The following is a 24,592-nucleotide window of genomic DNA, read 5'->3' as shown; positions in this document are numbered from 1 at the left end:
ATATTAAATAAAAAATGAAATTAAATGAAATTAAAAAATAAACATTGGAAAATAAATAAAAAATAAACGCAAAAGTACAGAATTTGATGAAACGGTTGGCGGTTAGCAGTCGACATTGGTGACGATGTAAAAGTCATTATCCAGTTTTGAATTTCCCCGTGAAAAAAACACCACAAAGGTGTAAAATAAGCTTTTATTTTTATTCCTCATAAATGCCAAACTATCTTTAATAAAAACTAAATTTGCTGCCGTTAGTTGATAAAACCTTACTAAGCAATTCACTATGGAAACAATTCAGTTGATATTTCCACTAACGATGCATATTTTTTGTATCATAGAAAAATTCAGCAACTTGAGAGGATAAATAAAAGTCATTTAACATTTCTTATAAATTTTAATTTTATGGTAACAAGGTAGTCACTCTGACGAAATGTAATGCCACACAGGTGACATTTATACAGAGAAATTGTTTAATTACGTTATAAAAAAAGTAAGAAGGGTATAACTGCAGCTTTAGGATTGCCTTAACGGACCAGTTGCCTGGACACACTTCAGTGACATGCTTTGGCACGTGTTCATCCGGTATAATACACTTTTCACTATTACTGATCTTACCAGCACTTTTCTGCAATGAAAACTATTTTCGTACTAATTAAATTCATTGAACGTAATTATTTGTCTGAAGGTTCAAACTATATAAACTGTTTCAAATTAACCCTTGTGGTATAAGAAGTATTAGAGGTTTTATTTAAATGGCATAACACTAAATGGCATATTAGACTACATGAATAGTCTAATATGTGTTACTATCAGACTATATAAATACACTGTTAAAAGAATATGTTAATTAAAATAAGTTATACGTTAAAATTTCTAATGAAAAAAGGGTTCGCAATAACATATTATAAACACCGCGAAGTAATTGTCAGTTTTAAATTTTAAGAATAAAATCCATATTTTTTAATAAATTGAATCCGCCTCAGGTTTTTGAAAGAATATCCTAGCTTTAATTAATATGGAACAAACATTTAAATCTCGATAAATGAAGAAATGCGCTTCTATCACTATACCTGCTTTGTATAAATAATAAATTTAAATATACATATCTTTCATAATATTAACAAAGGTACTACAAAGTTTTTTATTAAAAATAGTTTAATTCTTACGATATAAAATATTGAGAGACATGAATTAAGATAATATTAGACTATATTGGATTTAATTAGCTATAAAAGAGAGTAAGTCATTATTTTTGGCAAAACAAAAAGTATATACTTTGACTGGATAAAAAGAAAGGACACAGAAGCAACTAAATTTTGACGATGGATGGGATAATATATGTTGATTATCTATATCAGGGTTGCCTAATGCACAGCCCGTGACATGTTTCTAATTTACCACAATTTACGCAAATTTTTCCTTGATATATAAATTACATCATTTTGTTGGGATACCATATCCCAAAAAAAAAATTCAAATGAATAAATTAATTCAAATGAAATTAATAAAACTAAATTTAACATTGTCATCGTATCTTCAAAAAAAACCATGCATGTATATACTTGTTTCTGCGGCTCTCCAATCTGCACAGTAATTTGTATTGATCCACAAACATATCTGATCTGGACAGCGCTCATGTATTTATCAGAACGTTTTGTATATTAACATGTAAATAAAATATGAGTGAAGAAGGCTGCTGCGTATCTATATAAAGTCAATATGTTGCAGAATAAATTATATAACATTTACTATGTCACTATCGACCGTGCTCTATACAACGAATTAGGGAGTTTCTATTTTAGTAAATTGGTATAATACAATTGGTATAATATTTGGTATAATATAAGTGAAAAAATTTATAATGAAGTGTGAACAGTTCAAACTTAAGTTATACATTTTTTTATAAATTTAATTTTTATAGAAAACTATAAAATTGCTTTGTTGTTATACAAATTTTAATAGATTTTATAGTACTCGTATAATTTCTACCAAATGATTTCAATTTATATAAGCTTTAAATGCTAAGTTGTGGTCACAATGATTATAATTTAAAAAAATTAACTTTCAAAAGTAGAAGTTTAAGTGTCAAGTGGTTCAAGTAAGCGGTTTTTTAAAAAAGGAATATCAAATTTTAAAAAAACAACTGAGAAAACCTTAGCCAGGGCATATTAATAATAATGGATATATAAAAATTTGTGAGGTTTTGTTAAAAAGTTAGTAGAAAGTTCACTCAAATATGCAATTATAGAAAAATAATTCACAACAGATGGAAAACTCTTAAATTCATATAATAAGATTTGTTTCGTTTTTTAAAACTATCACTTACAAAATGCACTAATAAAACAACTTTTGTAAATAATAATATAACAAAAAAAATAATAACCAAAAAATATATAAGGTCTGTTCCACGACCTATAGATAGATGATTCTACTTTGAACTGATCTCTAAAAAGCCTGATTTAAAAATATAGTGTTGATACTTACTACTGTTACTATAATTTAGTATTAAAAATCTTTTTAAAGCTATAAAAACTTTTTAAAGCCATCTATTATTTGCACTCACCCATTTATTTGTGGAGCATAAGTTTTATTAATTATAAAGAGACTCCTCTAGTATAAGTCTATTTATAAAGTATTGCTGACAAACTTTTAGAGTAGAGTGTTGTGTGCCCGTTGGAGCACCCGGACCATTCTGTGCGATTTTCATATATTAGAGGGCTTTAATGCTTTACAACATCGAGTAAAAATTACTTGATATTAAAAACCTGCAATCTAAAGAGCTCATTCGATTGAACAACAAAAATGTTGAGAAACTTCCCGGGTGAAATTCATTTCCATTCAGATTACTTACAAATTTCTTTATACAACATATTTAACCAAACACAGTTCAAAATATTGACTCATTTACGTCATATTTTTAGCTATAAGTAGTCTAGATGATATCCACGAAATATTGTATTTTCATTAATTTCGATCCAAAAGATCTCAATGAGCATATCAATGAGCACATTTTTTATTTTTATATTATAATTAATTATAACATATAATATCTTATAACTGAGATGGGGGAAAAAACAACCAGAAACTGCCAGTATTATAAATATTATAAATTAAATTTAACTGACTAGATTACAGGCTTTAATATATTTATTTATCTAATATATATTTTTAACAGTAATTGTTTTCTATAGGCTGATAAGTGAGATGTTTGAAAAGATATTACTACGAGTAAAATCAAAGGAAGGACAATCGTTAAGTATATGATCTATAGACAGAGAACTATTTCAAAACGAATAATCCACATTATATGGGTGATCGCTACTCAAAAGATTTTTATGAAAAAGCTTTGAACGTCCCATACACAATACATATAAAAATTTGACATTGTTGACGGGTGCTTAAAGGTGGGTATATTGTTTGGTTAATGTTTGCTGTAACGTTATTCAAACAGTCCCGCAGAGTAAAAAAAAAACCTTATTGTAATTTTAAATATTTACTCAAAATTGCCGCTCCTAGTATATGGAGCAAATTTTTTAATTGGGATGTTTAGAGTCTTGCAAATTTTTTAATTGGGATGTTTTAATTGGGGTATACCACAGAAATAGTTAAGAAACACCAATCTATATGTAAACTAAATCACATAAATATAATAATATGGTATTTGCATAAAATCCACAAATATGTTCTTAAACATCTCTTGACAAATGTAGCAGAAACTGTCTTAAAGAATGCAAACTGTATTACTAACAGAGTAATTCTACTTTTGCTCTAAAATATACTCTATTCAGTCATCTATGGTATTTTTCATAGTCTGTGAATTAACTTTTGATTCTAAAAATTATTAATATTATACATTAATTGCAATTCTTTGCGAAATGTGTTCATCTGAAAACTTATAAAAGCTGTTCAGAAAGCTGGTCCTCAATAGAACCAACTTCAAAAATGTACTGGCACGCATTTAACATAGTTCAAGCAACAGTTTTGTTAAACAAAAACTTTGAATTCTTTTGCCGGTGTAGCAACTCGCCAGACGGCACTTCGAAGAAAACACCTGAGTTTGCATTTATATAAGAAAAAATAATATATGTTTTACACTTTAACAAAATTGTTTTTATACACTAAAGCAGAATTTTTTGCTTCTTACTTTTATTTGTAGTCATTTGATATAGTACATATATTATAAATATGTTGTTCGTTAGATCTTATAGCAGAAGAGTACACAGCAGGTTTTCAAGCTACCGTACAAAGTCAACGAATCACCTATGTAATGTAGCACGTAATTAATAAAAAAAACATTTAAAATAATATAATAAAATATAAGAAAATAATTGATTTTTGTCAAGAAAAAAAAAACTCCCAATGAATCGATACAATTAGTCACCAAATAATGCAAAAACTGTATATGACTTTAGCTAGCTCAGTTCAGTCGGTCTGTGAGTCCGCCTTCGGAGCCCAGCGGAGAAGCTCACCAAAGTCAAATTACGCTAAAGTGCATTTAGAGCACGTGCCTTTTGCTGATTTTCATTTCAAATTCTCGACTTTCGAGTCAAACTTATTCAATCTTTTTTATTATTAATATTTTATTGTATCCGTAATGCACACAAATGTGTTTTAAGGCCCGCAAAAAATATTCATGATTTGAGATTTGTAATGAGCATTTCCAAGAAATAAAAATTAATGTATTGACACAATTAGTTACTTCGAAAGCTACTACTATGTAGAAGGTCAAGGTACGCATATAGCTTAGTTAGTAAGGTTGTCACAGACATAATAGGAAATGAACTCTATTGATTTTCTATATATATTTCATTGGTATATAATAATAATTATTGATACATTACAAAAATTATGTAATAAATTATATAATTATAGATAGATAGATAGATAGATAGATAGATAGATAGATAGATAGATAGATAGATAGATAGATAGATAATTTAGATTATGATCCATGGTTACACAGTTTTTAGCTCCAAAAATTAACGATTTAATTGAGATCTTGATCAAATTTTAATTTCAATATATTATTTGGTTCTGGCCTTTGGAAAACAAATATACATAATTTAAATGTACTCTATAGGACATCTTACTGTACTGGAAAATCCATTTGAAGTAATTTTCGAAAACTTGTTGACACATAACTGGCAAAAGCTCTATCAAAACTTAACAGAGTATTTGAATTTTAAGATTGTTCACAACAACAGAATCGTTTATGAATGAACGTTTTCAAAAATTTGAATTTGAAGATTGTCCACATAAACAGGATCTCGTTTACATAACCCAAAAAAGAAATGTTGAAAGTCAATTCACATAATCTTAGTGGCCAATTCATATCAATTTACTAGATATTGGAAGGATCACTTGTAAAACAAAAAAATTAGTCATTTTTAGGTGCAGTCCAATGCGTCATAAATTCATGTTTATTAAATTTTTAATTTTTCAAATTAAAACAATATACATATGTGAAAATTTTGTTTTTAAATTTGATTTTTCTATTGTAATATTTCTTCACAGCTCCACCCATATAACTCGAACCTTTCTAATAACAAAACTTACAAAAATATGATGTGAAAACTTTAGTGCTCACAACTCATAGTATTGTTAACTATTTTGTGAATTTCGTTTAGAAAATAAATCAAATCATCTTATTTATATTTAATTAACTATATAAAATTATAAATTATAATTATATATAAAATTAGGCAAATGAAACAAATTTGCTTATATAAAAAGTTTTCTATTTTTGTTTCAATATTTTAGCTGGCGTTTTCAGGGAATTTTTAAAGATGACTATAGCCAATATTTAAAGTATTGGAAAAATAAATAAATCTATAATATAAACAATTGCGTTTTATTTAAGCAATTAAATCGTACTAATAAGATACACTATAAAATTGTTCGATCATAAAAAATAAACAGTATAAATTATATATAGTACAGTATACTATAGTATTGTAATATAGTGTCCATAACACAAAAAGATGTCAACTGTTCCCTTTATAATAGGTCTCAACAAGAATTGATTCACTACATAAAATGTTAAGCTGAAGGTTTAATTCATGAGTAATTAATTGATCATAAAAGCCTACAGCTAAGAGGTAAGAGTTGAGGTTTGCAACACTATTAATACCTATTAATACTTATATATATAATATAGATATATATATAAGGCAAAAAAATATGTTTTTCTATAGAATACAAATTCTATTTTGAATTTATTATTTTCTAATATCTCATATTACATCGTCGTTTAAGGAGAGAGTTAGAGCCAATCCAACAATCCGATTAAAAACTATAGTAACAGCTCTACATAGAAGACAAAGAATATGTTTCTGAATCAAAAATATTATTGATTAAATGTGCTATAATAAAATTTCATTTAGTATATAAACAATACACTTTTTAAAGTTTATTTAAAATGAAAATTTATAATTAATTTATTGTTATAAACACATAAAAATATTTTTTAGAACCTAATTTGATATAACGAAAGAAAAACAAAATTTTATTTGCTAAATTAATTGAATATTTTGCTGACTAATGGTTCGACTTATACGAGTAACCTGTCAAATTTGATAAAATATCCCGAAGCCGTACTTAACTTGTATTCTTTAAACTTTAATTTAATTAAGCTTTAAAATTTATTAATGTGTGATATTATAACGAAAGCTTAAATCAACTCTACGACAACTGAGCAAAATTATTGTAGATTTTGTTGTCAGATTTTATACTATTCCTTTTATAGAGACATTATATATAGGTATATTTTTACTTTCTTCTTCTTCTTTGTTAAAATTATATTAGTTAATTGTATTATTTAAAGTTAATTTTGTAAACATATACGAAATATACTTCATTATAAGAAATTTTTATATATATTTTATTCGGCTGTAGATCACTTTTTGTTAAAACTAAAATTCAACGTTTGTTTAATATTTTTTAATATATTCTATATTTCGACTCTCTTTGACGGTCATTATCAGGATAAGGATCTGACATAAATTAATATTAATGAAATCTATATCTAAGTGATATCCTCTTCACTCTATTGCCTATATTGCAGATATTAAGAAATATTAAACAAACGTCGAATTTTAATTTTAACTGAAAGTGACCTACAGCCGAATAAAATATATATAAAAACCAATATTAAAATAACAGGTCGATAAATCAATTCAATATTTAATATTCTATAAATTTTTAAAGAGAATACTAAATCTTATTATATGGTAAATACCATATAACGATATTTTTTATAAAAGATTTAGTTTTCCACAAGGTATCAATATATTCTTATCAATATATATTAATCATAAATCGAAAAAGCTTATAAGTGAAAAATTTTTTAAAATAAAATAAAATTAAAAATAAAAATCTAGAAAAATATAGATATCTGTGAACAACGCAGATACTTACACTCTAACAACATATTTACTTTTATTTGCCTTTTGAAATATTTTCTATAATTTCTAAGATAAATCGTAGTCTTTTGGAAGGAAAGAATTTAAACTCACTTAATAAAATTAAATATCCGAAAGTACCAGGTAAATGTTCTTCAATGTATAAAGGAAAACATAAATTTGTTACAAAATTTAATAACAAATTTAGATATATCTAATGTAAATATATAGATTTAGAAATAAATACTAAATTTATTGCCAACAAATATCAATATTTCCTAAAACAGACTAATAATTTCTTTTTACTATCAAAATCAACTTACTTGTAAAATCAATTTATACGGTGCTTTTTATAATAGATGGAAGTTCAGTTATGTGATAATTTATATACTATATTATTATGAATAATAAGAATATGTTTTTTATACTTTATATTCATTCTTTTGTTCAAAAAACATTAAAATGAATATCAAATATGTATTTAATATTTATGACTAGTAAGAAGGCTTATACCCTAAACAGATTAAGAAAATCTATTTGTTGCCGATATAATTTTTTTAGAGTATTCAGATACGTTCATTATATATCAATTTGAATATTAAACACTGAAATATATTTCAGTAATTACTTAGGTGATTTACATATGAATTAATTTAATTATTTTACAATATATTTATGACAAGCAATACGAGTTCATTATGATAAATATTGCCATGGTATTTACAGACACTGCCTTGGATTTGTTATACATATTTTATAATAATATATACTCATATAAATACTCATATATTTTATATATATTATTTTATATATATATTTAATATAGATTGTACTAAATTTCAAGCTTACCTTGTGGATAGTACTGGACTTAATGGAGATGGAAAATATGTGAGTGGTGTATGTTCAGGTGTTAAGTTTCCGTAGAGATCACGTTGTGTAGTGGCATTGGTTAATTGTGTAAAACTTTGTAGAGAGCCTACATCATTACCGTGCGTCAGATGATTGGGGGATGGGGATTCACCACCTGAACCAGCAGAATGGCTATTATGTTGCATATGTGTTGCTTGCAGTTGTACTTGTTGTGACAGCTGTTGGCTATGCATCAAATGATGTTGCTGATGCTGATGATAAGCCTGCAACTCGGGCACTGATGTTAAGGTATAGTAACTGACACCGACATCATCCATGCACTCGTCCTTCAGCGTATCTGATATTACTTCATCTATGCTATTCGGCGTATGTGCGGTTGAGGCAGTGCTATGATGATGTTGCAAATGATCATGTGGATTGACTCCATAGGATGAGTATAATGTACAATTATTACGCATTGTGTCGTCAAATTGATGCACTGTTGGATGATACAAAGCGGTAGAATTTGTAGCTGCAACTTGTTGTTGTTGTTGCAAATGTAGCGGTGTGTGTAGGAGCAAATGTTGCTGATGTAATGTAAGCAAATCTGATTTTTCAGTTAATTCTCTTAAATGCTGTTGATGCTGTTGGAATTGTTGTTGCTGATGATGTAAGGATAAATCATAAGCACAACTATTATAAGGCGCATACCAATGTTGCTGTTGTTGTGTAGTTAAGCCAGCAACAGCTAAATTTAAATTCGGATCTGTATTGCTGTTGAGTATATGTTGTGTTGCCAACAATTGTTGCTCTTGCTCACTTTGATATTGATCGTGCGTTAGTTGTTGCCCGTAACGAAAATGCGTTTCATTTGGGTTGGGTGTTGGAGTTGTGGGCGCAGTCGTTGCTGTTGTATGTTGATAAACTAAAATTGGAGCAGCTGTTGCCGGTGGTGTTGTTGATGTTCCCTCCTGTTGTGGATGCTGTTGGGTATTACTATAATTTGCTATTATCACGGAATTATTTAAACCACGATAATTTATTGGCAACAAATCATTTGCTTGTTCAGATTCACTATTTAAATGTTGCTGTTGCTGTTGCTGTTGTTCAAAATTTTTATTATCGCTTTCTTGCTCATTTAATTGCTGATTATTATTGCTATTATTTGTTAATAGTTTTTCACTTTGAGTTCCACTTAAATTGTTTACTATATTTTGAGTGTTTATCACTGAAATTGTAGTTGCCGGTGGTGTTGTAACAATTGTTGATGTTGCTGCACTTATCGCACCGTTTTTACACTTATCAATAATTTTCAAATTTTTATCTCGTTGCTGATATTTTGCTTTACTTTCAACTGAGACGTCACGAAAATCAATGCTCGCGTTTGTTGTTGTCGTCGTAGCCGTTCCAGTAGACGTTTCGTTGACAACTGACAGTGAAGTTGTCGATGACGAAGTTTTTGCTTGTTGTGCTAGTAGTGGTACTATTGTCGTTGTTGGTTGTGTTTGAGGTGGTTGTTGTTTTTGTTGATCGTGTTGATCGTGTTGATCGTGTTCGACAGGCAAGTGTGTTGAGTTCAGCAGTAGTGAGTGCGTTTCCAAAACCGCTGCAGTTGTTGCTGGTGCTGGTGCTGGTGTGTTATTTGTTGTTGTACGTGTTAACGATCGTTCCTGTTTTTTTGTTGGTATTGTGTTTAGTGTGTTCGATGTCTCTTTCATATACATCATCGTTGTATTTGGATTGGATGTTATTTGGGTATGTAATGCTTCTTGTTGTTGTTCATATGCTATTTGGTTTATAGCTGTTCCTATTCTGAGTTCCTTTTGTTGTGAATGATGGTTTATTATTTGTTGTTGTAGATGCGGGTGAGCTGCTAACGTATGTAATAAATGCGATCCTGCGGTTATGTCTACTCTTTCACTGGATCTTGCATCTTCCAACTGCTCTTGTACTGTTTTATAGATTTTATTGGTTGTGTCTATGGTGGTTGCATTTGGATAAGCATTTTGCATTGCTTGTAAGCAATCCTGTAATCCTTTGGTGGGTTTTGTATTGTTGGAAGTTGTTGCTAATTTGGAATTAGCAATAGCTTTAGTTATTTTCATTTTAGCCGCGTTTGTTAGTAAGTTTGTGGTATTGCGGACTTTATCCTTTTCTTTGTCTTTGTTGTTGCTTTTAGACACTTTTGCGTTGGTTGTAGTTGTTTTTGTATTTCTTGCAGGAAATTTCATTGTTTTGCTGTAGCATTTGAAACCAAAGTTTCTAACGTTTTATGTATTTATAAATTTTTATTTAGTAATTTTGTAAACTTAAGTTATATATTTTTTTATGTATTTTTATTTTTAAACAATAATTAATATTTATTTAAATACACATTTAAATATATTTTTTTACTTTTTTATTTATACATGTATAGAAGAATTCACTAAAGTTATATTTAACACTCAATAAAATTAAACACTTAAATATTTTTAAAAATATTTTAATAGAATTTTTCAATGCGCACTTTCCGTCCTCACTTCACTTGTTAGAATCATGTGTGTATCACTCGCGTTTTTTAATTAAACTGCTACTCAAATCTCAGCTAAAATTTTTTAACATTAAAATAAAAATATATACATTTAAAAATAATCATTTAAAGATTGAAATTTAAAATAACAGCAAAAACATCATCATCATCACTTATTCCATTTTGCTACGCTACGCTAATTGTATTGCCTTCTCACATACAAACACACATATGCTGGCTGCTTAAGAATTTATTATGTTTCATATATATTTTATATGCCATTTGATCCAGTGACTTTAAAATACATTTTCCTTTTAAGCTTCACTCTCTGCTTTCGGTACACTCTCTCACGTACACGAATTTGTTTTTCGTTCTCTATCAAACTCAACTCACACGCTTGGTAAACTCACCATAAAATTATTTTACATTGTGCCACTTGTTGCTCTTTCAGGCTACGTGCATTACTAGCTATATTTATCTCTTTTTAACACATCAGTCTCTAGCGCTATCTTAAAAGAAACGCCTTCCTTTTTGTTTTTTGTTTTTTTAATGATTTGAAAACAATTTCGTTTGTGTTTGGTAAAGTTTCAAAGCAATGGCAAATATAATTTTTTTTTTGATCCAACGTTGTTCATAGAAATTTAATATTTAATAAAAATATCTATACATTGTAATAAATATTTTCTCTATTATATTTAAAATTATTCTCTGAACAATATTTTTATTTTACACTGTTGAACATTTGTGAACTTTGATTGCTTACACACATTTGCAAATAATTATACAACAGCATAACCATATTAATAAAAATGATCAGAAATATTTAATATTAATTAATTTATAAATGCGAATTATTATGTGGAATGAGTACTGCGTACAAAGAGCAATTGCATTATTACGACTATTTATTATTATCAAATCATGGAATTTTTAAATAATATACAAATATAAAAGTTATATATATTTGAAAAGATACTGACATTATATAGCGGGAATATAATGAGATCTCAGTTACATCCATATGCTTAATCAATCATGTTTTAAAGTGAATTATAACTTAGGACAGTATAAATTTTGAAATAAAATTTAGTTGAAACAAAATTGACACAAAACTATAATTTAAATAATAATATTTTTATATATTTTTTATCCGACTATAGGTCACTTTTCATTAAAATTATATTTAATATTTAAGACTCTAGATTTTATAATCTTTTAACAAAGAAATTTTGTTTGATATATCTAAGTAGTAGATATATCAAATATCTTAATATATCTCAAGGAACTATATACCCATATGTACAGGCGTAGCCTGAATTGTACTTAGGGGAGTGCATGTACGAGGAAATTCTTTTTTGTGGCAGTGTTTTTTCAATTGATTAACTGTAGATTACATTGCCATTGTCAGTGTAATCCTATGCTCCATGAGGAGGAAGGGCTACAGTATGTATGTAAGTAAAATTACATTGTCAAAGGGGAACCAATCTCTTAATATCTCATCCTCTCCTGGCTACGACACTGCTCCCATATGTGATTAAATTAAATTTAGGAATTTATTTATATTTGGAGGCGAGTTTTTAATGCGATAAATATGAATGACGTACAGAAATAATAACCTAACAACTATATATTTAATACTATAATTATTTAAATATAAAACTTGTAGAAAAGTATAAAGTAATTCTAAAACACGTATTTTTGTTGGAATCATGAATTTATAATTTGTTCATAAATTTATTTTATTAAAACTTTTCATTTTGGATTATATAGGACTATATGAATGCACTTTATATGAGAACTGTAAGACCGATTTAAATCATTCCATACAGTACTTTTAGCTTTGCACAAACTAATTTTTTCGGTCTTTTAAAGTTCTAGACGAGTGTTATACTTTATATGGTCATCGATGACGTCTTCACTAAGTTAACAATGCTTTAACAAATTCAACTAATTTAAGATATTATTTGCATTACTTTGTTATTGTAATCAAAGATCCAAATCTAGTGTAGATCAAAAAATCTCCAAAAAAATTTATGAAATAAAATTAAATTTAATAAAGTTTAGGAGTATTTAGTCGTTTGATCTTCTATTATTCAGTATTCTATTATTACTTCTTAATATATTCTCCTAACTGAATGTCATGTCTTCTGCTTTTATGTAGGATATTTGACGAAAGAATAAGCTAAAGTTACAATTTTATTCCACAGACATTACAGAAGTCGATATATGATACACTTATTTTTTGATAAAAGTATCTGAAATTAAGGTAAACTGTAAAGTAATATTAATAGATTCCAAATTTAAATGAAAATTTGGAAAAGTTTCGTTCTTCTAGTTTTATAAATTAATAAAGGAGTTTATAATTCATAAAATAGTTTATAATTAATAAAAGAGTTTAAATACGAAAAATATAAAACTTATCGATCAAATTCGATCTGTTTATATAAAAAAATTTAAGAACCGGTTTCTTTAAAAAATACTACAATTCCTTAAAGCTTTATAAGTAAAAGGACAATTCAAAAAAAATATACATTCATGTTCTGAATGTCAACATTGACTTTAATTTTAAATCTTTTATTTAGAATTTGATTGTATTATAAATAAAACTATCTAACAAGTAATCAAAATCTTATATTATTCATTCGTGGAAACGCTTAATCTTCGGCACCTAATATAAAAGGAACCAATCAATTTCCAAATCTTCCAATTATAATTGTTATAATTATAGAAAAGTTATAATAAAAACATGAGCGGTAACAATTACATTATAAATTTGGTCCTTTCCAATTTAATACAATTCAACCCAAATTAGAATTGTTAATGAAGTTCCAACTATTCCAGTTCATGCACCAAATAAAGAATAAAGTGTTCCAATATATTTATTAGCAAAGAAGGGTTCATGTACTCCTTTCATTGGTCCAGAGTGCTTCTGCGTGGTAACAAACACCTTCACAAATAACTTATTAAGTAACATAAACGGGAGAAACAACATCTACTTGAACATTGGAGAGCCCCAACGACAGTCAAGAAGATTCATTGATCTTGAACGCATCAAAGTTGGCCTTAACATAAACGATATTAAAATCTACACTGAACTTCTTGCAGGACACTGTGGACTGAATTACTACATGAAGATTATAGGTGCGGTAGAAAGTGACTCCTGTCGACTCTGTCATGAGGAGAAGGAAACATCAAAACATATTCTATGCAACTGCCCAGCAGCGGCAAGACGTAGATTCAACTACCTTAGAAGCGGGCTCTTAGTTCCAAATTAAATAGGTAAAATTAAGCCCACAGCAATTACGAGATTTGTAAATAGTCTAGAATTGTTTTAGTTGGGTCTTTAAGCGTACAATAGATTTTTAAGGTCAGGGTGCATTCATAGCCTATTATTTAATAATAATAATAATATATTTATGATTTGTAGTAAAAAGTCATTGTCTATCTAATTTTTTTTTTGTATAAGAATATAATATACAATAATTAAATAAAGAATTATCATTTTGTAAACGAGATTTTCATCGGAAGTTAAAATGTTATTTCACGTTTTGGTCATATCAACATCGTTTTGGTCATGTCACCATCGTATTAAAGTCACTATGTGTTGACCAGTCATCAAAAATTATCGCAAATATTTCACCACAATAAAATACGTTTTATTTGACACTTTAGACAGGATTAGACACTTTAATCAATTCAATGAAACAAAAATTTAAATTGAAGTCTTAATAAAAAATGTGTTTTATTTAAGTTCACTTTCGCAACCACAAAATAGACAACCCTGTACAAAAAAAATTATGTGATATTATCTTGAATTTGATAAATTTACGATTGTTCTTCCTATATCTACTTCCTGTGACAATAATAAAATATTTATCAGTTATTATGTTGAGCAAAATAATATTTTGTCCTGTGCCTAAACTAGGCTAAACTAAAATTAAGAAGGAAAAATAAAATGAATCAAATTGATTTACTTTTAAAAGTAAATCCTTTATTCATTCGAATAAACACGTACAAAAATATCTTTAAAGGATGAGTACCAAAATATTTTGTTTATTATGTCAAGTAAAACAATTCAATAGTTCAAATATAAACTAGAAATTTTTACCTGTGAGGAGAGATGTCACCGCGATCTGTCAACAACTCTGTCGGTCGGTACTGTCGGTTCTGTTTTGAAAGAGAAGGATCAGCAGCGGCACGTGTTTATGGTCAAAATTTTACTTTTGTTTAGACTTGCATTATGGATCTTTTAAGTTTTGTTGATTCTTGTTGAATCATGTTTTTGTTTATTTATTATAATTTCGATAAAGATACAGAAATAACAAATTATTATTGACTCAGTTGATTCTTTTTAATACCTGCAAACAATCTAAGAGGTGAAATTTTTAACGTTGTGTTTTTGACAGGATTTGATCCAAACATTTTTAAGTTGATGCTAGCAATCTGGTAATAAGGACTCATTTGCTGATGTTATGTGTAAAATGTGTTGAATTTGAATCATATTTATTTACTTTCAATTGATTAAATAAACTTAACAAGCAATTCAACTTTGTTATATTATAAAATAATACATAAAATTTAAAAAAAATATATTTATATATATTAATTTATTTTAAATTTAATTTTAATAGACAATTGCCTCTAAACTCGGTTTTTAAAAACTATCTAACGATATGACAGTGTTTTTAAAACTTTCATTAATAGTTGATATATAAAAGGTCACTAAAATATGTACCGTCTTTTCAAAATATTTAATACTCAATAAAAAAATAAATAAATAATATGAGAAAATTACCCTACTTATAATAAAAAAATCTATTTTTTAATTAATCAAATATCATATTCGATCTTGAATAATACCGAAATACAACTACAAAATTGTATTTTTAACTAATAGTGAGGTTTCGAATAGAACTAAATTGCAACAACAAAAGTTTTTATTTTTTTTAATTAATTGAATATTTAGCTGACCATACATCGTTTCTATTAAGTAAATAATCATCACAACTGCAGTTAAAATAAATTTTAATATTTTTAATAAATCAAATTTTTTGTCTGACTATACAGCCAAATACTAATCATCAGTAATCGTTGGATATAGTTTACTTTTGTGACAATTTACTTTATAAATTAAATTTAATATAAAATATCAGATTTCTAGCAAAATTATTACAATTTACAGACCAAGTATGAAAATTGTATTACTGCCGCTTGGATATAAATTTATTCTTATTTACTAAAGTATTTCATTGGATTTTATTGATTTTTATTTTAATTAATATTATTTCATTTAAATTTTTTTTATTTACGCTACTGTAAATTATTTGTTTAATTTTATTTATTCGTTTTGTTTAAATTATTGTACTTTATTTAATAAATATATAATAATTTATAAGAATTTTATAAATATTTTTAAATATTTTATTACTCTGTCATCTTTTATTTTAATTTCAATAACGTTTTATTAATTTTTTTTTATTTAAGTTTATATCATATTACCTTATATTATTAAATGTAAGGCATTATTCTTTTATTTCATTATTTAATTTTACTTAAATTTTTTTTTAATTTTTTTTTATATTTTGTTTAATTTTACTTTTTATTCACATTATTTGATGTTTATTATATCTTACAAATTTTACATATTTATTAAATTTGTTTTATTGTATATTATTCTTTTTTGTTTTAATTTAAATAAAACAAATAAGCTAGTAATCATATTTCACTAATCTTGATTATGTAGAACCTTTGACTTAATACACAAAACCAAGTCAGAAGTATGTAGGTTAATATCTGTATTTACAGAGTATTGCACCATAGGACGACATGGAGCTAGACTTGTCGTACCCTGTGGTACCTCCTGTAATGCGTGTCTACCAGATCTCGAAGAAAGGACACTAGAAAACCTGATGTGTCGATGTTAAGCCGGAACTAGGCTTAACTTTCTGGCGGCCCCCTTCTTCAACACAATTGCCGAGATCTCTAGCATTAGCATTGGCCAGATTCTCGCTTTAGTTTAATTTAAAATTATTTAATTCCAGTTTCTTCATTTTTTAGTACTTATTTTATTTTTTTATTTGATACTCATTGTAAAATTGAATTATCATCTTATATATATTATACTTTCCTTTACATTATTCTGTTTTCATTTGTATAACATTATTTTTATAATTTATTATCATATTATTTTTTTTATATATTTTTATTTTAATTTATTTTTTGATTATATTTTTTTTATACGTTTGTTAAAATTTTTTTTTCTTAATTTTTATTTTTTTTTTTCGTTTTATTTTTAATTATCTTAGTTATCTTAGTTTTAATTTATCTAAGTAGCTTAGTTTCATTAGTTTATAATATATAGAGGCTTATTTTATTTAAATACAATTCTCTCATTTAACATTTTTTAACATTTCATTTTATTTTGTCTAACTTTTTATTATTTTTGTATTATATTTTATATGTTTTATATTTTTACCCCTTATTTAGCCTTAATTATTAAGATATGTCATCATTTGTTTTATTTTATTGCATTTTGTATTTTTTTATATTTTATATTTTTGTTTTATTATATATTTTTTTTTATTTGTTATATTATTATTAATTATATTATTATTTATTTAATTTAAATTACTTCGTTTTATTTTTTATTCTATCTGGTTAAGTCCACTGTAATAAAATTAATCCTTTTTTTAAATGTTTTAATAAGCAATTTTAATACTATGGAGCCAATATCATCACTTTTTAAAATTAAGTAGTCATTAAAGGGTTTTTCATATATTTTTTTAATTATATTTTGTTATATTATATTTATAAGTTTTTTCATCGTTATTTATATTAAATACGATTTTTGATTTATAATACTTATTTTTTTTTATGATAATATATTTTATTTCATTTTATGTAATTTAAATATATTGTTATATAACTTTTTATAATGAAATATAGTATATATAATATTTAATAAAACTAGGTTTAATACCATTTTAGTTACATAACTTTACAGTAGCTTATATCCATTTTATTTGATTTTATTTCATTATAAATTATTTTTTTTTAATTATTTTTTATAATTATATTATTTTATTTAAACTCTTTTTACTATATTAGTAAGAATTTTTTTTATTTCAGATTAATTATTCTTACAAGTTTATGCATTTCATATGACAATTCTATATATCTTTTTTTATTTTGTATTGAACTGTTTTAATGCAACTTGAAATATCCTATAACTTTTGTTGATGTCTTGAAAAATATAAAAATATTAATTTTAACTTAAAAACACAAATATTTTTCACGTCAATAATTTAAATTGCTTAAGAAATACGAGTATACTTAATATACTGCATATACATTTATATATATGTGTATGTATTGATTGTGTTTATATTTTGACCCTTTCTGACCCACATATATAAACAATAAAGACGAATTCATATTATGTTTTTACTTTTAAAATGAAATTTAGTCAACGAAGCATTTCAGCGCTTGAAATGAGACGTATTGGAATAAAAATCAATTTCAACATCAGATGATTAAAATTGAATTTCTCAAAACGATTCAAAAATACTTCCAGTACATATACACACATATAATTTTCTTATCAGTTAATTAAATTTTAATAAATTCATTAAAAAAATTTTTTCCTCAAGCTGCAAAGGTTAAGTCAAAATATTATACGTTTTTTATTTTTTTCACATTTTTAAATATTTAAATATAATTTTTGAAATTGTGAAACGAATTAAGAAACCTCGTTGTATAGGTCCTTGCCTTATACTTTTATACTAAGTTATTATAAAATTGACGAAATTATTTTAAAAGTCTACAGTAGTAAAGTTAACATTTAAGCTGTAGCATTGTCTTAGAAAAACTTCAAGAAAAAACTTTTAGCCATAGGAAATGTTGGAGAGTATGTAATCCTTGCTGGATTGAACGAAATCGCTGAGGAGCTAATCAAGACCAGATGAAAAATTCGAAAATCATTCCACTGATTTGCAGCTTAATAGAATGATTCAAGATTTATATACAGCTTAAAGCGTAAGAAAGTCCACACATCTATATTGATCTGTTTTATATTGAGAAAGAATTAAATAAATCCTCGCTCACGAAACTGATTACCAAAATGAACAACTAATATTTACCACTCCAGTTCATCAGAACACTTGGAAATATTTTTATAAATTGCCAATTTTAAGATAAAATTGCGAATTACCTTTTCTCCGTCGATCCTAGAGTCTCGCAAGGTGCTCCGCTTACTCCTATGCTTTGTTTAATTTTGCTGCTGACGTTCCAAAAATGAGATCCATACTGTATTTTGGACATAGAATGTTTTTGAATACTTTCTAACTATAGAGTTATTTTGACATAAAGACACAGTAAAAATATTCTTCAATAGGCATAAAAGCGTTTGCCGGTTGAGAACTAAGTTTGCTTTACTGATTTACTGGCATAGTTATAAACCAGTAATTTTTAAATAACTTTTACATTTAAAAACGTTTAGTTCAAGTAACCAAAGCAATAGATTTTGTGCTGTTGTGGTTATAGATTTCAGAACACCACTTTTTGATCTATCAGTATGTTTTATCGATTGTTAACCAGAAAGAAGAAAAAAAATTTTTTCCTAAACATTGTAATGTAATAGATTATTTCACGTTAGATTGCAGTGATAGCCCACTTAGGCTGAAATTATGGCTCGTTGTAGTATTACGGGATATTCCTTCATACGCACGCCGAAATGGAGTCAGCGCACGAGCAACGCCAAAAAGGCACGATTTCCTTAGTTAGGGTTGGTAAACCAACCTGATAGTTCTATGAACTTGGCTAAGTCTCTAATTTTGTAGGATGACAGCTCAGTTAGATCGGACCCCGAAGATTTTGGATTTTCGTCTAGTTAAGGATGGACACTGACACATGAGATGGAGCACAATGTAAAAGAGTAGATATATTAGTATTATTATCACTGTTATTATGTTTTTCCTGAATATCAAAAGTACGTGAAATCACATAGATCTGGGGTCATTTTTAGTTAAATTTACCGTAACTCATAACTGACTGTAATAAACCATTGGTCCAAATAAGATATCGTTAACACTACTTAAGAGGTAACACTTTGTCTGGAGAAAACCAAACAGTGACACAATAAATGTTCATTCATTCTACCATGCTCCCATTGATACAATACTTTATATATAGTATAATTCAGATAATAAATTATTATTAAAATATCAATAAAATAATATTAAATAATATTAATTAATAATATTATTAATATAATTAATTAATTTTTAATATTAACAATAATATTATGTTGAGGCTAGTTGAGTCAGTGCATTTAAGCACTTTTACTCTCTATTAACTGCGAATTTTCTTCAAAACCCCTCTTTGCGCCTTGACTAGATTATTATTTATCACTTCATCAGACTAAGCAATAATTGACCTCAGATCTGCATACCTCCCCGAGGAGCCTGTAACCATTCTGAGATTTGATAACGCGGTGTTGGTAAGTCTGTCAGATTTCGCTAAAAATTTCAGGGCTCTATCTTTTATGTATTTTTTGATGGGATCAATCCTGATGTCCCTGAGGAAGTCATTCGTCCTAATGTACCATGGAACTTTGAAAAGTCTTCTTAGAGCATGGCCTTGTGCAATTTCTAGCTGGTGAATAGTAGTGTTTGAAGCTTTGCTATCGCTACACAACCATATAAAAATGGCGGTCGAATTATATGTTTATATATCAGTTTCCTGTTCTTAGCATTGAGATTTTCATTTCTAAATAGCGGTTGGAGGTAATGAAGAATTTTGGCACAGCTAATTCTTTTCAGTTGAACATGTTTAAGCCATGTGAATATTATCAATAATATTAATATAATAATAATAATATCAAATAATAATATTAAAATAATATTTTTACTTAAAATACTATTTGTATTTATTTAAGACACAAATTCTAATATTCTATAGGCGTTTGTTTTTATTTTCTAAAAACAAAATTTTTGAACAATAATCATAATTTGGAAAATACTTTGAGATTAGGGTTTGAGATTTAGAAATATTTCTAAATCTTGATGCCATGAAGCATTTATTATAGTTTTAATATTTATTATGGCTTCCTAAAAGAATTTTACTGTTGATATACTTAAAGTTGTTAGCTACACGCTTATTTAATAAAACCATTTGGACTGTCTAAACATATCGTTTGCATAAACTACTAAATCCCATAAAAATCCATTCAAATCACTTGTTTTTCAAAATTTTTACGACTTTCTAATTTTTATGTTATGTATTTTTAATTACTTCTAAGTTCAGGATACAAGTGTGGCGACAATTAAATATTGTACTATAGTCATATCCTCTGAAATTCATCTAAAAAGAGCAAAAATTTACGACTTTGCAATTAAAACAGAACAACTATTTAAATTTCTTTCACTTTCCGCCAATGTTAGGATAGGTTTTGAAAAACAGTTCTCACACTTGTCACGCAGACGCCAATTGTTACTTTCACTGACTTTCTTCTCTTCAATCTCTTCATGTAATAACCACTCGTTCGAATACCCTTGAAAATTAGTAGCACTCACGTGCATGCACGCTTGAATTGGAGTCCTTATCACGAGCGAACCTAAGTGAACTGCACTAGACTGAACTACAAGCAAATCTATATATGATTTAGAGTTTTTTTTTTTAATTTCAATTTTGAAATTCTATGCTTCATAATATTTTATGAGTTTTTGATGACCATAAAAATACATTAAAAGCTAAATTCAAAATTACATTTCATTTTAAAAATACATTTCTCCTCACATATTTGTTTAGTACCCATTTCTGTGTCTCTGTACTCTAGATTTTTAAATATTTGGCTTTGATTTACGATTACATATTCTACTCAATTTATTTAGAAATTAGTTACATTTTCAACTCGTCGTTGTATATTATCTTAGAAAATTTTTTTTATTTTAACTCATGCACAATTAATAATTAAGTAACGCCCACAAATATTGTATTTAGAATGAAGTGTAAAATAGTTTTTCGTATATTTAATTTTTAAGATATTTTACTTGTATTGTATACCATATACTCCATATATACTTTAAACAATTCGATAAATGCAAATTTCAAAGGGTTTAGATAACAACAAGAACAATTTCAATACTATATATTGTATATGATCATATATAAAAATTACAATCATCTTCCTTAATATTTTCTATGATATTAATAGATCGTTCTTATGATGAATAAGATATGAACAAAATCACGTTCAAAATTAAACCATATATGGTAGACCTACATATGTGTGATCTGAGCAGACTTATCACAGTGGTATTAATTAACAGATACTTTTTCAGATGACCACAACAATGTATTACCCAATGTATTGGTTTCGGATTAACACTGCACTAAGAACTCTTTTTAATTCACCAAAGCTTAATTACAGTCATTCAAAAAATGCAAATGTTCGAACTTAAAGTCGTATTTCAATCAATGGATTGATTTTGATAAATGTTCAGACACGCCCTATGAATAAATGACTTGTTTGTAAAAACATAAACTTAAATGACTTTCAAGAGAGCCATGTTCATTATCTGCCAAAATTTACTTAAAAGTTTTTGATACATCATTAAGGACTTACTTAGAAATACAATATTGATCATTTTGCCACTTATGCCTTATATACCATTTTACAGATAATGAAGGACCTGATGTCTCAGAGCCAAAGAAACTTAGAAACGCTTTAAGGAGTTTGTTGAAGTTTTATAAAAAATAAAGACTTAAAACCACTAGCATATACAAAGTCAACATAATCAGTTGATGATATATATACCAGATTTTAATATGAAAAATCTATATTGAAGATTTGAAAAGTTCTGTGAAAAATATGTTAACTTTAGAACCTAGTATCTCTCTCTCATATTCTTATATTGGATGAAGAAATAAAACTCTATAATTTAGGTTCAATATGGCAATTTATAAAGGGAGTTGTTATTGATAATATGCTTTAACTCCATAAATGCGTTAAAATACCTTCATATAATACGTATAACCCAGTAATTGTAAATACAAATTCGTGGAATCCTACTTTATACTGTATACATATGTTAAAGTGTTTCCAATTGCATTGCACTGACTTCAGAAATTAAAGTAGTAAAACAGTAGTAGAAGAAAAGATACAAATATGAAATTTTTGAGAATAAGCCTGTTTTATATTAATTGAGATATGGAATGTTCAAAAATCTAATTCGAAAAACTCTTTGCATAAAGTTTTTAACATCTCAAAATTAAAAAGATTTATTCACATCTACAAAATTTTGAAGATCGTGGGTATATACTGAATTAATTTTTAAAATTTATTTATATAATTTCAATTTCAATATCTTTTCAATGAATTTAGTTTTGGTGTAGAACACTGTTTAAGTTCTGCAGGTTAAACTAAAGTCATATGGATTGAAACCACAAAAAACTGATTTTTTTAAGAGAAGAATGAATTTGGTTTTATTACTTTACAATCACAAAACAAGTTAAAAATTTTGATCTAAGAGCTACAGAGAACTGTAGGGAAACTAATTTATTAATCTTAAACAAGCTACGCAAATAACAAAGAACAATTAGGCTACAAGCGCACATTTTTACTCGAATATGGACATTATGATATGTCTTGTCTATAAGCCACGTACGAATAGTTTTATTCAAGATATTTTACTAATTTTTTGGAAAGTGTCTCCAAAAACTATTATACCTTTGGAGACAAACCTTTGGTATGTTTCCACCTTTTTAAGACGTCCCTGATGATAAATCGGTATTATTCAAACTGGAAAAAGAAATAACAGAGTTTGTTTATATAATGGTTTAATTATTTTTCAACCATCTCAAAAGGTATTAAATATTTTAATCCGAAAATTTAACTATGGTCTAATTGACCGGCTTTAATTCGGTCAATCAGGTGGTCAGGCACATTAGGCATACTTTCATTTGATATGAGACTAATTATTAAGAAGCTATATAAAAGAAAAATATTGAATTTCTGCAGTTAAATTTTGAATAAGTAAAAAATAAGTCTAAAACATTTTACAATACTTGTTTATAATTATATATATATAGAACATAGATTCTATAAACTCGTTGAAAGGGCTTACCTTTCATATATCATTAATATTCGCCGTTATTTGCAAAACTTTGAAAAATTGAGATCTGAAAGGCAAGGCATCGTTTTTTTAAATACAGAAATCCAGAAATACACAAATAAGCCGTATTTTATTAAAAACTAAGAAGTCGGCATAACAATTTTAATATAAGTATTTTTAATCAAATATTTTAGAAACACTTAAGCCTTTAAACTTCTTAAGTGTTAAATATATGAAGTGATAAAGCAGAAGTGGCGTTAAATTGATATTATCAAACCTCATTAAACAGTGAATTTAATGATCATTTTATACTTGATAACGACGCTGATAATGAGCAGAAAATGTATTTAATCTTTCTATATAAATACCGCTTTAAATACACTTGAGTTAAAACTCAAACATACAGCAAAGACGGTGTGCCATACAGAAGGGATTTCCCTTCTCTTGCATATTGCTTACTTATAAAGCAATCCAACGATCATTGCCATCTGTCCCAAGTGCGAAATAATAGAGCATCAATTTTCACAAAACGACTCTAAATCGTTGTAAATATTTATTAGATATTCATATGAGAATATATGTACAATATTGAAAGAAAGAGGCGCTTAGAGACGCAATTTTCTAGGTTTTCATTTACAATAATATACATAAAATATGAAAAATTATTAGAAATTTAATATTATTTATGATTGTTCGTTTGTTATGTGAACGTTGAATATTTG

At 26.8% G+C, this 24,592-nt stretch overlaps 1 protein-coding gene and 1 long non-coding RNA gene across 3 annotated transcripts in view; one reads left to right on the top strand and one right to left on the bottom strand.

The window, feature by feature from the left end:
• Positions 1-10,568, bottom strand: part of LOC119678503 (box A-binding factor-like) — a 31,819-nt gene extending 21,251 nt beyond the window's left edge. For both annotated transcript variants that reach the window (XM_038090361.1, XM_038090362.1), the window contains exon 1: positions 8,250-10,568. In XM_038090361.1, coding sequence (XP_037946289.1) covers positions 8,250-10,480 — 2,231 coding nt within the window. In that variant the 5' untranslated portion in view covers positions 10,481-10,568. The remainder of the gene's footprint in view (positions 1-8,249) is intronic.
• LOC119678512 overlaps positions 1-24,592 on the top strand; it is a 141,996-nt gene that overhangs the window by 92,234 nt on the left and 25,170 nt on the right. The gene's annotated exons all lie outside the window — the stretch shown is intronic.

This window comes from Teleopsis dalmanni, chromosome 2 (assembly GCF_002237135.1).
Source record: "Teleopsis dalmanni isolate 2A chromosome 2, ASM223713v2, whole genome shotgun sequence".
In the NCBI taxonomy this organism is placed as follows: Eukaryota; Metazoa; Arthropoda; class Insecta; order Diptera; family Diopsidae; genus Teleopsis; species Teleopsis dalmanni.
The sequence above is the reverse complement of the archived record's forward strand: the minus strand, read 5'-3'. Positions and strand labels throughout refer to the sequence as shown.